The 16,441-nt window shown below is 43.2% G+C and overlaps 2 protein-coding genes and 1 long non-coding RNA gene across 5 annotated transcripts in view; 1 reads left to right on the forward strand and 2 right to left on the reverse strand.

Annotated features, from left to right (window-relative positions):
* On the reverse strand, positions 1–5,629 carry LOC101712830 (RNA-binding motif protein, X chromosome-like). 2 transcript variants are annotated; one of them, XM_004844718.4, is made up of 2 exons: positions 5,495–5,629; positions 1–2,453 (listed from the first exon to the last, which is right to left on the reverse strand). In XM_004844718.4, the coding sequence occupies exon 2, from the start codon at positions 2,209–2,211 to the stop codon at positions 1,036–1,038; it is 1,176 nt and encodes a 391-aa protein (XP_004844775.1). In that variant the 5' UTR covers positions 2,212–2,453; positions 5,495–5,629; the 3' UTR covers positions 1–1,035. The 2 variants fall into 2 exon arrangements, with proteins under 2 accessions (XP_004844775.1, XP_087060463.1); XM_087204337.1 differs by lacking the exon at positions 5,495–5,629 and adding an exon at positions 4,991–5,175.
* Positions 5,553–16,441, forward strand: part of LOC147829823 (uncharacterized) — a 23,722-nt gene continuing 12,833 nt past the window's right edge. For both annotated transcript variants that reach the window (XR_015448563.1, XR_015448562.1), the window contains exons 1-2: positions 5,553–5,694; positions 7,341–7,401. This is a non-coding gene — a long non-coding RNA (uncharacterized LOC147829823). The remainder of the gene's footprint in view (positions 5,695–7,340; positions 7,402–16,441) is intronic.
* CUNH2orf78 (chromosome unknown C2orf78 homolog) lies at positions 10,700–16,290 on the reverse strand. Its single transcript, XM_087201745.1, is given in 8 exon segments — positions 10,700–10,968; positions 11,249–11,507; positions 11,696–12,023; positions 13,703–13,945; positions 14,042–14,128; positions 14,130–14,197; positions 14,200–14,256; positions 16,246–16,290. Coding segments are annotated over 8 exon segments (1,356 nt in total).

Below are 16,441 nucleotides of genomic sequence, written 5' to 3' on the forward strand. Positions count from 1 at the left end.
TTGTTTGGTTATTTTTATGTTGTTTCTAAATACAGATGGCAGTTGACATTTTAAAATATGAACATTTTAGAAATGATTCATTCTATAAACATGCTAATGTAAGTGGTTACTTAGTGCAACGAAGAAACAGAATTTTCAGTTTTCTTTTTTTTCTTTTTTTTTGCAGTACCAGGGATCCAACTCAGGACCTTGTGCTTGCAAGGCAGGTGGCGGCACCACTGAGCTAAATCCCCGGCCCTACATAGATTTCTTTCTTTTTTTTTTTTCATTTTTTAAAAATAAAGTTTATTAGAACATAATGTCTGAAGTTACCACATTTATCAAAAGTCAACACAAAGCTTCCAATCATAGATTTTTTTAACATGCATCGAAAGGACAAATTCCTTTTCACTTTTAAGTTTCACGTGAATACTACCTTATATCTTTGCAATAGGTTTCTTCCTAAAACAGAGTACACACTGACTACATACAGTACACAGTAATTAGTATATATATATTATTAGTAGCTTGTAGACCTAAGAATCAAAAGAATAACCTAAGACTAAAATGTCAAGCTCCATATCTCTAATTCCACCTTTGCCTAAAACAATTTTGCAGTTTTCTAACTCCTTTGCAGTTTTCTACATTAGAATTGTTTAAGCCTGGGCTATAGCTCAGTGTCAGAGCACATGTTTACCATATACAGTACAAGGCCCTGCATTCAATCCCTAGCTCCAAAAACCAAATCCAACCAAACCAAACTGAAACAAAACAAAAACCTATAATCTAGAACTGATGTTTTTGTTAGGAGTGCCATTTTCCTGCAGGTTGAAGATGGTTATAAACTAGGTTTTTGTTTTTTTAAATCAAACTTAAACATGTTTTACTTTTCTTTCCTCACAAGAACATAAAAATCACGAAGGGGAACTTAACAGGAAAATTTTTATAAGTAACACAATTTTCCTTTTAGTAGTCCTTGGGTAGTTATGACAGAATAGTTTCCACTTTTTGTTTGTTTCTTTGAATGGGGATTTTGGTCCGAAGTTTTGTTTGTTCCTAGTATCGGCTTCTGCCTCCCCCTCTATCAGATCGGCTTCCTCCACGGCCACCACCTCTTGGTGCTCCACGGCTAGAACTGCTGTAGGAATCATGTGGAGGAGGGTACCCCCTTTCCATAGAAGGGGGAAGCGCTCGTTCTTGTCTGCCAACCCGATCGCGACCACTTGAGTAGAGATCACTTCGGCTGCTTGAGTAACTGTCTCGACTTCCACCATACCTGTCGCGTGAGCTGCTGTAATCATCATAGCGACTGCTTCCACCATAAGATGGCGGGGGCCCGCGTGTAGGTGGAGCACTACGTGAGTTACCGTAACTCTCATATGAATCTCTGTACGAACCTCCGCTTGGGTGGTCTGAATAGTCACGATCCCGACCATAGCCATCTCTATCACTATAGCCTCTTGATGGATAGTCATCACGTGAACTGGAATGGCCATAATCACGGTAAGTATAATCTCTTGGTGGTGGGGCATAATCTCTTGAATCACGAGAACTTGGGTAATCTCTGCTTGAATAGCTGTCTTTAGTGGAATATCCATCATCTCTTGGAGACAAATAAACATCTCTACGGGAGGGCAGGGTTTCCCTTCGAGGTGGGCCTCCGTAACTATCTCTTCCACGTGATACAGGGGCTCTTCCTCCCATTCCACTGCTGCTTCGAACTGGTCCTGAAGGTGCCGATCTTTTAGGAGGAGGACCCCCACTTCGTGGTGGTGGCCCTCTTTTCACTGGAAGGGGTCCTCTGGAAGAACTCATGTTAAAATTCATGGAATAGCTACCATCATCCATGTGCCCTCCATGTGAGGGAGGTCCCCTAATTCCCCCACTTCCTCCTCTTCCTCCTCTAAGACCTCTGGGAGGACCTCTGCTTCTTGGAGGTGGAGGTGGCCCACGTCTACCACTTTCAAATGATGGTTTGGTGGCTTGTTCCACCTTGATGGCTTTTCCATCTAAGGACTTTCCATTCATGTCCCGAGCTGCATCCTTAGCATCTGCTGGGCTTTCAAATGTAACAAAAGCAAATCCTCTTGATTTATTGGTTTCTCGGTCTTTCATCAAGAGTACTTCAACGATTCGTCCATATTTTCCAAATACTGCTTCAAGGGCTTTCTCATTTGTTTCTGTATTAAGCCCACCAATGAAGAGCTTTCCTGGGCGATCTGCTTCAACCATTTTGTTTTCCTGGTGAGTCTGCAGAAAGGTAGCGAAGGTCTCAGGCTCCTACCAGCTCTTGGATAAGGGCTAACCACACAGCCCTGGACAAGTGACAGTTACCCAGTAGGGGCACAGAAGTGAGGAGCCTCTAGCAGTACTGCGCAATGAGATAAACTAGGCTTTGATGATAAATAAAAACTTTCCTGATCCTGTTTAAGTATTTTTTTCTGCGTGTAATTTGGCTATATTAATTAAAATACCTAGAATAAAACAAAAATACAAAAAAATTAAAAATACTTAACAGTGATACATGCATACCCATGTTTACAGCAGCACAATTCACAATAGCTAAATCTTGGAAGCAGCCTATATATCCATCAATAGATGAATGGATAGAGAAAATGTGTTTTTTTATATACAATGGAGTACTACTCTGCCACAAAGAAAGATACACTTGAGTCATTTGTAGGAAAATGATTATAGTTTGAGACCATAATGTTAAGAGAAATAAATCAGACACACAAACTTAAACATTGAATGGTTTCTCTTATAAGAGAAATCCAAGGTATAAATGAAGAGCAAAATAAAAGATAGATAATAGGAAGAAGAAAAGTAGATTTTTCTAAAAGGGGAAAAGGATCAAGAGATAGAGGAGGGGGGAGGAAGAAGGAGAGGGAAAATGGATGAAAAAAAGAATTAAGGCCAGGTGTGGCAGTGCATGCCTGTAATCCCAGCACTAGGGAGGCTAAGACAGGAGGATCACTCCAAGTTTGACGAAAGCTTGGGCTACATAGTGAGTTAAAGGCCAGCCTAAACTAAATAGTAAGACCCTGTCTCACCCCCTTCCCAAAGATCTTATGTACATGTACCAACTCCACACAAGGAATGTAAACTTTATGTATTGCAAATATGTACAAAAAAATGAAGTAATCAAGAGCTCAGTGGGGGGGGGGATAAAAAAGAATTAAGATGTATTATGTACATGAACCAATTCCCCACAAGGAATGTAAACATAATGTACTATAAACATGTACTAAAAATACCTGTCTAGTGTGATCCTTGGTGGGTAGAGAGCTATGAATGATCATAATAATGGAATTCCTTTACACTTGTTTTGCTCTCCAGTTTGTACCAGATTTTTTTTGCCTTCTTTTGTTCTTGGTTTCTTTTTGAGATAAAATATCCCTACATTGCCCTGGCCTCAAAATTTTGGGCAGGAGCAATCCTGCCTCAACCTCCCCAGGGGACTACAGACATAGGCTGCAATGCCCAGCTTCAGAGAAGTCTTATTGAAATATTTGTCCACATGAATTGTAGCTACCTATATTTTTCATTTACTGTCTTTTGCTCCTAGTTACACATTTTTAAACTGATATTATTTCTCTGTACATACTGGTTAGAAATTCATTCAAAGGCACTTTCTATTTGGGGCTATTTTTGGTTAATAGTACTTACCAAAATAAAATAGATAATGGCCACTTGCCTAAAATTGCATGTATAATAGTACTTCATTTATGAGTAAACTTTCTATGCTTTGATGCTTGCTGAATTGGTAACTATATTATGCTTTGTGGCTTGTATCCTCAATTTTCACTATTATCTATATTTTATTGTAGAGAAAGATTAGAGGGACATAGGCAGGGACTCAGGGCAAGATTGGGATGGCTGATGATGGTGGAATCATCACATGCGTATTTTTGTTTTTCCAGTACCGGAAATCGAACTCAGGACCTTGCGCTTGCCAGGCAGCCATAGCACCGCTGAGCTATATCTCTGGCCCTCATCACATACTTATATATGGCTGACGATGACGACTGTAAATTTATCACATGCTTATCTGTGTACCATGTGCTTGAAAAAAAAGCACCCTATTGTATTCTTATGAAAATATTACTTATGCTTAAGGAACCCCTAACTGACCTTGTCCCCTTCCCAGAAACAAAGGCTAAGACCCGGATTGGCCTAACGACGTCAATCAACAAAACAATTTGCCCCTATAAATATGTACACATCTCATATTCACCTGGCATCCCGAGCAGGATGCCACCTATCTTGCAGCACCACTCCGCTGCAAAAATAGCTCTTCTTTCTCTGCATTCGCCACATTTTAAACTTTTGTTTCCACTGCATCAGTCTTGACTCCCTCATTTTCCGCTAAGAGCCCCACTTCATTCTTCGCTGGAGTGAGGTCAAGGACTGGGAAGAGAGGCGGAGGGTCATTACCGGGGATCCCTAGCCCACCAGCTCAGACTCCCTCCACCCCTCCCTGACGCAACATTGGTGGTGGGAGGGGCTTTTTTTTTTTTTCTTTCTGTGCTAGGGATTAAACCCAGGGCCTTCTCGTTGAGCTATGTTCTCTAGCCCTTTTAAAAAGTTTTATATTGAGACAGGGTCTCAGTAAATTGCTAAGTTGCCCAGGCTGGGCTCAAACTCCCAGTACTCCTTCTGGAGTCTCACAGAGTGCTGGGATCACAGGTGTGTGCCACCGCGCTCAATTTATTCTTTTTAGTTCTGTGACGTTATATGTGTTTCATTTTTGTCTGTCTTTCCAGAACTTACTATATCTTCATCCACACAAATCATATATAATATGTGACTTTCACTCATGGATGAATTATCACTGATTATTATTATAATCCTTTATAGATGAGTAATCTGAGAGTCAGAAAGTTTAAATATCTTTTTTCTCCCAAAAACCATTTCTTGAGAAACTGAATTCTCAAGTAGCCATTTTGACTTAATGATCAAAAGCTAGCTTGAAGAAGGTGCTGTGGTCACCGAAGTCCTGTTTACAAACCTCGCGTCTCGGTGCGCCTAATGTCATCAGGAGTGGCCGGGACGCAAGCGCAGTAGCGGCACTGGAGCTTTTTCCGATCCAGCCTCTAGCTCTGGCGTGGAGGTCTTGAGAGCTGAGGCTCTGACCCCGTGTGAACTCATGGTATCACGCCTGCAGTGGCTGGGGCCGCTGATCGGGACTTTTCTGCACATCCCTCACCCTAGAGGAAGGGCAGAAGCTACATCCCGGAAGGGTAAAAAGCCCTGGCTCCGGGGCTTGGCCTTTCAGGCTGGTAGCGTCTGGGCGCGGGCTCCATCTCTCGCGCTGGCCCATCCGTCCTCTGCTGATAGGCCTTGGCTCTCTGCCTCGACACCCGCAGTAGCTGAAAGAACAGTGTCGGCCGCAGCAGCGTCGAGAACCAGACAAGCGTTGGGGGAAGGAGCTCAGAGGGCACCAGCTCGGCCAGCGTCCCTGTACCCGCCCGCCCGCCCGGCCGGCCGGCCTCGCCCGGCAGGCGCCCGTTACCTGCGAAGCGGCAGCAGTAGGCCCGACGGGGCTGTGCGGCGTCACCTGGGGTTGGCAGCACCAACACCTGGAGCTCCCGGCCTCTGCCCGCCCCCTGGAGCAAGCGCGCAAAGCAGCCCCGGCAGCGCCACCCTGTGGCCTGCGGAAGGCTAGGACCAGAGTCCAGCTCACAAGCACGATGACACTATTTTAAAATTCAGGCAAGTGAAATAAAGCCGGACCTGGTGGCGCACACCTATAATCTCAGCACTCAGGATGCACAAGATCAGCCTGAACTACACAGTGAGACCCTGTCTCAAAATCGCATGGTCTCTCTCTCTGCTCTCTCTCGCTCTCTCTCTCTCTCTCTCTCTCTGGTACTGGGGATCGAACTCAGGACCTTGCGCTTACAAGGCAGGCCCGGTGCCACTGAGCTAAATCCCCGGCCCCTTGCATGGTTTCTCTTATATGAGAAACCCAAAACATAAAGAGCAAAATGAAAAATAAATAATAGAAAATAAGGAGATAGCTCTTTCCCAAATGGGAAGATCAAGGGTGTGTGTCTGTGTGTGTGTGTGAAAAAAGAACTAAAACGCCTTATGTACGTGTACCAACTCCCACCAGAATGAATGTAATCATTATGTACTAATAAAAAATAAAAACTGAAAAAAGATATTCTGTTAACTTATTTTTGAAATAGTGTAAAATAAAAATAATGCTGTTTGGGTTTTTAAAAAAATATGAACTTTGAATTTTGAATGGCTTTGGACTTTCTTGATATTTTTAATAGTTTTGACATTAAACTCCTTTTTGATGGTGTTAAGGTGAAAATGTCAGATGGTGATAGCAGAATAACACATTTTTCCTTTTGTTGGTCACAAATAATTTACTTTGGAAAGTGATTTTAGTGAGAAAGATGAACTGAACTACCCCCTCATATTTTACAAAATAGAAATCTTATATATTGGTTAAGAAATGAGAAGAGAAGAATAAATTAGCAAAACTCAGGGTGTAAGGTTTACATAAAAGAGCAAAAGACAAAGCTTATGATCGCTTCTCGGCCTTTTGGCTAAGATCAAGTGAAGACAAAGCTTATGAGTGAGGCAGTCCCAAATAGAACCAAAATGAAACAATGGGCCAGTGCAGTTGTGTCTTTGTTTTGCATATTTAAGGTGTATGTGTCATTTTTCCACTTCGATTACAGTTGTACTTTTTGTGTTCAGTATCAAAAGTGAAGATTGGAGGGCCAGGGATTTAGCTCAGTGGCACCTTGTCTGCCTCACTAGTGCAAGGTCCTGAGTTCATCCTTAGTACCCGCCCCCCAAAAGTGAAGATTGGTCTGGTCTGTAGCTCAGTGGCACCTTGTCTGCCTCACTAGTGCAAGGTCCTGAGTTCATCCTTAGTACCCGCCCCCCAAAAGTGAAGATTGGTCTGGTCTGTAGCTCAGTGGTGGAGTGATTGCTTTGTGAGGCCGCAAGAAGATAGTAAAAAAGGCATTTCATTTGTTTCATTCAGAAACAAATTTTATTCTTGTAGCTTATTGTTTCACTCCCTTTTTTCTATGATTAAATCAATTCTGATGGGCACTGTATATTAAGATAAATGAGTTTGTGTGCAATGTTAGCTGTCAATACCTGATTAAGCCTTCTGCAGTTTATATCATTGAGTCTAAGGAGGAGGGGGCTATGCAAATTTCCCTAAAAGCAATGAAAACTGGTTTTCTGGTTGGTGATTCTGTATGTTCCTGAAAAACATTCTTTTTTTGGGTAACGGTAATGTTATAGTAACTTATACATGTTACTTTTCAGAAAATTGTGTAACTTACTTTTAGTATATCTATCTCAACTCTATATTTCTTGTTTTGTAGACAAACTTGCTGATGTCCTCAATAATAATTGTTTAAACAGGACTGACTACCTCATCTGCAGGTGAGTGCCAAATCCAGAGGTAAACTATATTTAACTGTATTTTTGCTGGATTGCAATACTAATGTAAGCTTGTTGGAAAAAGACAGTAAATATAGAATGGATACCCATTGGATTTTGGGGGGTGTGGGGTGTGATTGTGTAGAACATAATCAAATTTGCACTTTTAACCTATCATTTTACTACTGAGTGGAGAATGCAGTGCAAAGAAATGAAATAGAAACAAGCTCAGTTCAGAGGCTTTTGTAGGAATTGAAACATAATAGTAGCTTAGACCAAGATGTGGCCATTTTGGTGGGAAGATGTGGTCATATTCTAGAGATATTTAGGTATTATTGCTAGAACTTGATGGAGTGAAGATGACAGTAAGAAAGAAATGGCTGCTGGGTATGTGGTGCACACCTGTAATCCAAGCACTTGAGAGGCAGAAGCAGGAAGATGGCTTCAAGTTCAAGGCCAGCCTGAAAAACAAAAAACAAACAAAAAAGAGAAAAGGAAATGGCTCACAGTGATGGTGACTCCTGTTTCTGGTGCATGTGGGATTTTTAAGATATGATATTAGTATTTTCCCCAATTTATCATTTGCTTGTTGTTGGTTCACAGTAAGTATTCAGTCATATTAAGGAATTATTGCTCTGTTTAGAGTATATAAAGAATTTTTATCAAAAATGCCTTGAATTTTTTCAAATGCCTCTTAAACATCTGCCAGTTTGAACCTGTATTTTCTTTTTTTAGTTAAATTATTACAGTAATATATGCCCTTTAATTGCTTGGTTTTTTTTGTTTTTGGGGGGTTTTTTTGGTACAAGGGCTTAAACTCAGGACCTTGTACTTGCAAGGCAGGCACGGTGCCACTGAGCTAAATGTCTGGCAATATATGCCCTTTAAAAGTTGGACCATCCTTATATTCTGGGAATAAATACTTTTGTGGTTATGGCATATTATTTTTTAGGATTTTTGTCTCCATTCTTAAGTGAAGTTTTTTTTTTCTTTTCGGTATGGGGATCAAACTCAGGACCTTGTACTTGCCAGGCAGGCACAGCATGACTGAGCTAAATCCTCAGCCCTAAGTGAAAATTTTTTTTGAAACAGAGTCTTATGTAGTTCAGTCTGGCTTTGAACTCACTATGTAGTCCAAGCTAGCCTTGAACTCATGGTGATCATCCTGCCTCAGCCTCCCAAGTGCTGGTGGGATAATAGGCATGTACCACCATGCCTGGCAACTAGTTTTTTTTTTTTTTGGTACAGGGGATCGTACTCGGGCCCTTGCGCTTTCAAGGCGGGCAGCGGAACTACTGAGCTAAATCCCTGGCCCCTGGCAAATGGTTTTTTTGAAAAAACTTTTTTTCATAGATATAAACAACTCAAAGTATATTGTTTTGTTAGATATTTGATTGTTGTAGACAGCATGAGGCCAGAAAATACAATTGAATGTAAGTATGAGGATTGTCACTATTTTTCCTTTTTTATAAAAGTTACAGGTAAAAATGTAATGAATTTCTCAGATTTTGAAAAAAAATTTATATTTGTTCCAGCATAAGATACAACTGCCCCCCCCATCATACACACACCTCCCCAGAAAACAAAAACTCTTGGGGCTCTGTTGTAACTCAATGGTAGCATGCATGCCCAGCACAAACACAAAAAAACAAAAAATAAAAATAAAAATAAATTTTTAAGAGAAGAGAAAAACCCTGAAACTATAATAAAGTAATCTTTTGCCAAAAGTTTATAAAGGGATGCATCTGGAAATATTGAGATAAAACAGCCCAAATAGTGGGCTTTCTTTGAGAAATATTTGTTTTTCATTTAACTATTTGTAACAGTTCATCCACTCCTCAGTATTCAGTATGTTCCAGGGACATTGCATAGAAGGATAAAACTACATTGAAGATCTTTAAAATGGCCCTATTTTTTATATTTCATACATGAGATTTGTGGTTAAGAAAATGTCTTTTTTTGTCTGCAGCCATACCACCCTGAATGCGCCTGATCTCGTAAGCTAAGCAGGGTTGGGCCTGGTTAGCACTTGGATGGGAGAAAATGTCTTTTTTATAAAATTCAAGTTGCATATATCCATTCTTCTTATAGCTTGTATGTTTGCTGGGGGAAACCTAACCAAATAGGAATGGGAGAAAGAAGACTGTTTTCATAGGCCAAAATACAGAGTGACCAAATTGGCTACTAAATTTTGAAACCAGTTGATTTCTATTCCAGGCTGTGTTCTGGGTGGGTCTTATGCTACTGTACCTCACTTGACCAGGTCTCAGTGTATCTGCTGCCTCCAGGATTGATGTGAACCCTGGCCACCCACCTTGTAGCTTTCCCAGTGTTTGGGAGTCACCTTTCCAACTGTAATCTTAGGTGACCCAAGCATGTTGGAGAAGTGTCCTGAATTGTATTTTCTGACATGCCTGCCTGGTTGGTCAGGAGACAAGAGGCCTTTTTCCATGAGAGACTTTTTGCCATTCCTTAGATCAACCCACACCCTTCTTATGCGATCTTATACCTTTTCCAAATTGTATTCCTTTTATCCTGGCACCAGACTTTGTGTCTCCTGCCATTTTAACCCATTCCTGATTCTTCTAAGCCCATCTGATCTCTCTTCTTTGGCTTTCCTAGACTATAATCTTATTTCTTTCTCTTCAATTCTTATCCTGTGTGCCCATGTTCTCCTATCTAGCTTTAAGTTAGTCCTTTCTAATGCAGCCATTGATCCCCATCTGTACCAAAAACCTCACAGTGTACAGCATCTCAGAACTCAAAAAGGGGCTTTATTTCTTTTTCTTTTTTTGGTACCAGGGATCAAACTCGGGTCCTTGGGCTTGCAGGGCAGGCGCCGGAACCACTGAGCTAAATCCCCTGCCCTAAGGGGCTTTATTTCTTATCTATTGCTTCTTCTGCACTTCTCTCTTGAGTGGTATATGATTATATTAATCTTAAACAGTATATCAGAATAAACATGTTTCTATCCATCTCTCTGATATATCTGTGTGGAAAGCCACATGGTAATCAATGTGCCATGGACAGCCTTAGCAGCTCTCATCTTTATTATTATTTTTTTATTAATTTTTTTTGGTACCAGGAATCAAACTCAGGACCTTGTGCTTGCAAGGCAGGCATTGGCACCACTGAGCTAAATCCCCAGCCCTTATTTTTTTCTTAATTTTATTGGTATATTTTAGGTATACAATATAATGACATTCATCATTGGAAATCTGCACCTTTACATAATATGTCTTGGTTCTTATTTTTTCCCCATTCCCCTACCCTCCCTTCAACCCCTCCACCCATCCCTACCTCATCTTGTGTACCCGTAGTACTGAACAATTTCCCTGTCTTTCTCCCTCTGCCTGCAAAACTGCAGTTTCCCTGGAGAGGTGTGTTTGGTGGCCAGCTCCAACTCTTGCTGAGCCTGCCTCTTTCTGGCTTCGAGTTCTGGCCTCTGTTCTTCTGTATCAGGGCTTGATATTACTGGTTCAGGAATACTGGGTTCCCTCCTGGGAATTGGTTGTTAGTGGAAATCTTGAAGGAGAAATGGGCTTTGTGGCTTAGGGACCAGTGCTTGGTCTCAGAAGTGGCAACAAGCTCCCACCAGAAAGAGGCAGAAGGTGATGTTTCATGGGGTGCAGGCCTAGAAGTGGCAGATTGAGGAAAGCCAAGCTGAGTTGAGGTGATTGAGCCCAGTTGGCTGACATTGTCCGGGATTGGCTGAGCAGGTGTGACATGGGAGACGTGTTGGCAGCAGCTGGTTGGGATGGCTGAGTTGTGCTCATAGCAGAAGGTCAGGCAGGGTAAGCTACAGTGGGCCAATGTGAGGCTTGGGGCTGTGGCCTTCCAGACCTGGGTCACTCTTGAGGCTTGTCTGGGCTGGGAAAAGGTAAAGGTATTAACTTGACCTTCCCAGGTGGTGGTAGCTGACACAGGGATGGAGATGGAACCCTTTTTTCAGGCTGCCATGTGGTCTCAGAAAACTGATCTGAGCCCTGTTGGACCCCTTCCCATAAGGAAGTCCCATGAGGGCCCCAGACACCATTTGTTGTTGGTGATGGCTTAGGGTCTTTGGTGCTGCTCAAGGTTCCCAGGGCCTGGGAGGAGAAGAGCCAGCTCTCTTGTCAGTCTTCTTCCCCATTGTGTGGAAAACCTGCACCAACTCCAGCACGTGCGTGCCTACGCAGTTGTGAAGTTTTTAAAAGACCTCTTGGCCAGGCACAGTTTGGTTTCTCTCATGCTTTGTGCTGGGAATGGTTGGCTTCTCTTCTCCCTTGACTTTATGCCCCAACTGCTTCCTCTCTTAGGCTTTCCTGAAATTTTTTTCTCTGGTCCTCTTGGCCCTTGCTTGCTCACAGCCCTTAGTTTGCCTGGTCCTGCTGGATGTTGCTCTCAGAGGTTTGCTGTTGGAATGCTTGGCAGTGTTCATGGGAGCCCTGTCACTGGCCACTGCACTGGAAACAAGCACTTCTCCCTCTGACAGACCCTCAGGGTCTTTCAACTGGATTTTAGCCTCAGGAGCTCCAGTGATTGACCTAGAGGCTTTTTGCTTGTTCTTCCTTATTTGGTGCAAGAGACTTTTTGCAACACCTGATTTCTGTACTGATTCACCTTGATGGGTCCAGCATCTTTGGCTTCAATGGCTGCGGGATGACTGAATTGGTCAAGAGCATCCAAAGAGTGGAAAAATTGGGGAAAGTGAATGTCTTCCACCAGGGCAGCAACATCTGCCCAATCTGGGTTGGACTCACTTCCCTTGTCAAGTGTCCCTGTGTCCTTGAGAGTCAGGCAGTTCTTTCCGTAGTGGGCATCTTCAGACCAGGCATTTCTTGGCTCAGAGGTTTAATGGGGGCCAGCAGCTTGTGAGATTCAAGGACTGCTAAGGGGAGTGGCGGAAGATCTTGCTCACCTGGTAGGATCTGGTAGGCATCCAGAGGCTTTGAAAGCTTGGTTTCCATCTCATCCCTGTTCGTTTCTGATTGTTCCTGGCTTGGAACCAGTGCCAAGAGATGAGAACTCTGTACTGGAGCTTTCATTAAACTTTCCCCAGGCTTGGGGTGGACTCCTCTCAAGAGTCTGGATACTTCTGCTACCTCCGGGCATGGGAAATCCTGGAGGTTTTGGCAGACACTATGTGGGACTTCGGGCTTGCAGTCCCAAGGATGTTTCTGGCTCTGGAGAAATTCCTCTCACTGCAAAGGAATCAAGGAAAAAGTCAGTCCCTGCCAAGTGAGGTGCTTCTCCTACACATCAGTACAATCAGCATCCTACCAAACTCAGCAAGGCATTTCCATGAGCGCTTCTTAAGGACCATGGACAGGACCCTACATTGTTATTGTTTTGTTTCTTTTTGCTTATCACCTGATGTCTTTGTTTCAAGGCTTTCCTTTTATGTCATAGGATTGTTATTAGTCAAAGGAAACGTGATTTTTAGAACATGACATGTGGGCACAATGGTAGAGCACTGCCTACTATGCATCAGGCCCTGGGCTCCATCCAAGCACACCATACCTGATCCATATCCACAAACACACATGCACATATGCACATGCACACGTCCACAACCCCACACCCACATGTGTGCAAGAACTCATACATGGACACCCTCAGAGACAGTATTCCTCTAGTGTGGTGCCCTCCTTCAGGTCCACTCACTGCCTTCCATGCCCTGGCCAGTATAAGAACACTTCTTGCTGTGGACTAGGAGAGAGGGCAGAGGTCTTCCTCATGAAATATATGAATAGGACAGTTACTGAGCCACATACTATGTATAGCATCTCTGGAACACAGGGTCTTAAAATTTGGTGAAAATGGAGGAAAATGAAACTGTCCTTATCACCATAAGTTTCAAAGTGTCTTCCAAAGGGACCATAGCAATGGATGAAGAAAGGGAATTGTTTAGGGAGTAGTGGTATAGGGGGACTGATCCACAAGGGTGCTGAAAAGTGTGGCCTGCCTCAGTCTGTTCCTGGGGGTCTCTTCAGTGCAGCAGGGATGGCCATTGTGGTGTTCTGCATTTCCACCTTATAGATTCTGGAAGTGGAGTGAGCTGAACAAAGGTAGTAGTAGTGGATAAAGTTTCAGGACTGAAATTCTGCCTATCTGTGTATTCATCACTACCCAGCTGCAGATTGATCCTTCTAAGTCCTGATTCTAGGAATCAGGCTAACTTGATTCTTTTCCCTTCTTGCTCTTGGTACTTACCTTGGAAAATTTTCTGTTCTGGCTTGTGCAGACCCAGACTAGTACATGGCAAAGAAGTGGACACTGGTGTTCGGACACTTGTGGGCTGAGCCTCCATTAGCACCGTTACTATTTCTGGTTGAGGGGCAGAGGCCCTGATCCCTGTGTATGACACATCTGGCTTTCTTGTTGGTAGGCAGGGTGCAGGCTGTGTCCCTGATTCAGAATGTGTGGTGGTGTCCCCTGGGCCAGGCTGGCAGACAGTGATTGATACACTGGGATGATGGCATTGGCATGGGCCATCTTGGGTGTGGAAGCACCTGCTGTGCTGTGGTCAGTGACAGTCAGCGTGAAGGCCTCCAGTGAGGGAGACCTGTTTTCAGAGCTTCCTGTGATATCTCACTGCCACATACCTGGATAGGAGATAGCTGGAACTGACATCTGGCTGTGCCCAGTAACCCCCCAAAACCTAGTTGTGCTAGAATGTTGGTAAAGATAGGCACTAGCTGGAACTGGCTGGGATGAGGTGGCAGAGGCCGAGAGCCAAACTGAGGGCTGGAGCTGAGACTCTGGAGGAGTTGCAAGCCATTAAGGAAGTGGCTTTGCTCATCACAGGAAGTGAGAGCACTGCAGAGAACTGGAGGTTCCAAGGGATGGTGAGTTTTGGACATTTTCAGTAGGAAGCTAGAGGGCCATGAAAACATGGTTAAGAGTGACAAATTCTTACTATATCTGAGTACCAGTATTATCTAACTAAGGCCCTTGCTTTCAGGAAGCCTCTGAGATTCCAGCAATGAAACACTTTCAAATGGCCATTAAGTGCTGGAGCAGTTTGGAATTCTTCCAATGACTGCCTTTTCTCCCACCTTGTTCACCAAAGACCCAGGGGGTCCTGGTGGTACGTGCTGTCCAGAAACAGCCTCTCTCTACCCTGTGCTGCCCTTGAGCCTGCATTTGCCCAAGTCATAACTATGAGTTGTAGCATTGAAGCCTTTCTGACCTAGGAAATTCATAGAGTAGTTGTAACTTTATCAGTTTAGGAGTGAGGAAATGGAGTCAGAGAGGTCCCATTAACCTGTCCAAATTCTCCCATAATTTCAGTTTTTGGACCAGGTTATAGAACCTGTCTTACTTGCCAGGACTTTGTGCTGAGCAAAGACTTAAAACTGAAAGAAAAAGAACTTTTAACAATGACATTTTTGTTGTTCATTAGAAAACAGTATTGCTATTGTCAGTGTTATCTTCCATTTCTCATTTTGTTCTTGTCTCTGTGATGCCTGATTAAAATTAGGACTTTTGGCACCATGTTCCTGAAAAGCTATTTTCCATTCCCAAGACCCTTGTCAAGTCAAAGGGGCATTCATTCTAAGAGGATATGGACCAGAATGTCAGGGGAATTGTTATTTGAATGATGCTGTGAACTGGACAAACTAATGTTCAGTGTAGGAGCTGCCTTCCTGCCCATTCTCTAAGTCAGCTGTTCTTGAAATGCTGGTCATACAATAAAACAAAGAAGCTAATGATTTCAGTGCTATGAAGTTTAATATGTAAAACTTCCTCCTTGCAGAAAACTCAAGAGCCCCTGATTGATTCATGTAACTCAGCACCACTAAACCTGCTGGGTGACACTTTGGTATGCCTCCCATGGATTTGGGCAGGTACAGCTATTGACCTATACATAACCTCCTATGGGATTTTGGCTGGGTGGGGCTCTTGACTTGTATACACCTGGCATGAGATTTGCCCAGGCATGGCTATTAATCTATGTCCACTTTCTGTAGGATTTTGGCTGGGTGGAGCTGTAGGCCTTCTATGTACCGTATGTGGTATTTTGCCAAAAAGTACTCTTGGATACATATGTGCTTCTTGTGGATCCTCCCTTGCCAATGATTCATAATTACCATTGTGATTCTTTGTTAATGCCCATTGTTAGCCTTACTAAACCTTATCTCTCACAAAATCTGTCTCTGAGTATTTTCCCTGGTCTCTTGGAAACCTCCTCTATAGTCTCAGCACATCTTGTTTATGGTTGACACAACTGGTTCACCAGCCAGGATGCCAGAGAAATTCCTGTGGATGCTAAGATTATGGTTACTATAAAAGCTGGGAGAGAAATCCTGGGATGTTTATCCACTTCCATGTGATAAGAAATGGCTACCATTATGTTTTTTTGGGAACCACTGTGTATGGGGATTCCCTGAAAAGTCCCCTGAGACTAGGGGAAATGTTAGCAAGCAATAGGATTTATAGAAAAAGAAAGATCTGTGTGAGACTACAATGGCCATGAGATGCCCCTTCCTCATGGCAGTAGAGCATGAGCTTCAAGCTCAAACATTTCCCGTGTAAGTATAGGTGAAAGACAACTGGGAAAAACTTATTACAGTGCCAGTGCTAGGGGTGACATTGCCGTAAAGATAGAGACAGAGAGGGCCAAGGATTTAGTTCAGTGGTTCTGCCACCTGTCTCGCAAGCACAAGGACCCAAATTCGATCCCTAGTACCAAAACAACAACAACAACAACAACAGATGGAGACAGAGGAGGAAGGCCCAGACTACCAGACTGAGCTCTAGCTGGAGCCTAACCCCAAGCTGCTGTACAGAATAAGTCAGGCTGGATAGCAGCACAGAAAGCTGGATAGCAGGTGAAAATATATTTTTCTACTTGCACACAACCTTCACTGGTTCCTGGTGCCTGTTAAAACTGAGGCTGCCAGGCATGGTGGCACATGCCTGTAATCCCAGCACTCAGGAGGCTGAGGCAGGAGGATTGTTGTGAGACTGAGGCCAACCTGGGTTACACAGTGAATTCAAGGCCAGCCTGAACTACATATCAAGATGTATGTCTCAAAAATAAATGCATACATACATA

The sequence above is a fragment of the Heterocephalus glaber genome, unplaced genomic scaffold (assembly GCF_053883595.1).
Source record: "Heterocephalus glaber isolate CG9 unplaced genomic scaffold, H.glaber_assembly_v1.0 deba00000470, whole genome shotgun sequence".
Classification (NCBI taxonomy): Eukaryota; Metazoa; Chordata; class Mammalia; order Rodentia; family Bathyergidae; genus Heterocephalus; species Heterocephalus glaber.

What these genes read in the sequence shown, in the direction of transcription:
- LOC101712830 (XM_004844718.4), bottom strand. Translation starts at nt 2,211, where the DNA reads ATGGTTGAAGCAGATCGCCCAGGAAAGCTCTTCATTGGTGGGCTTAAT.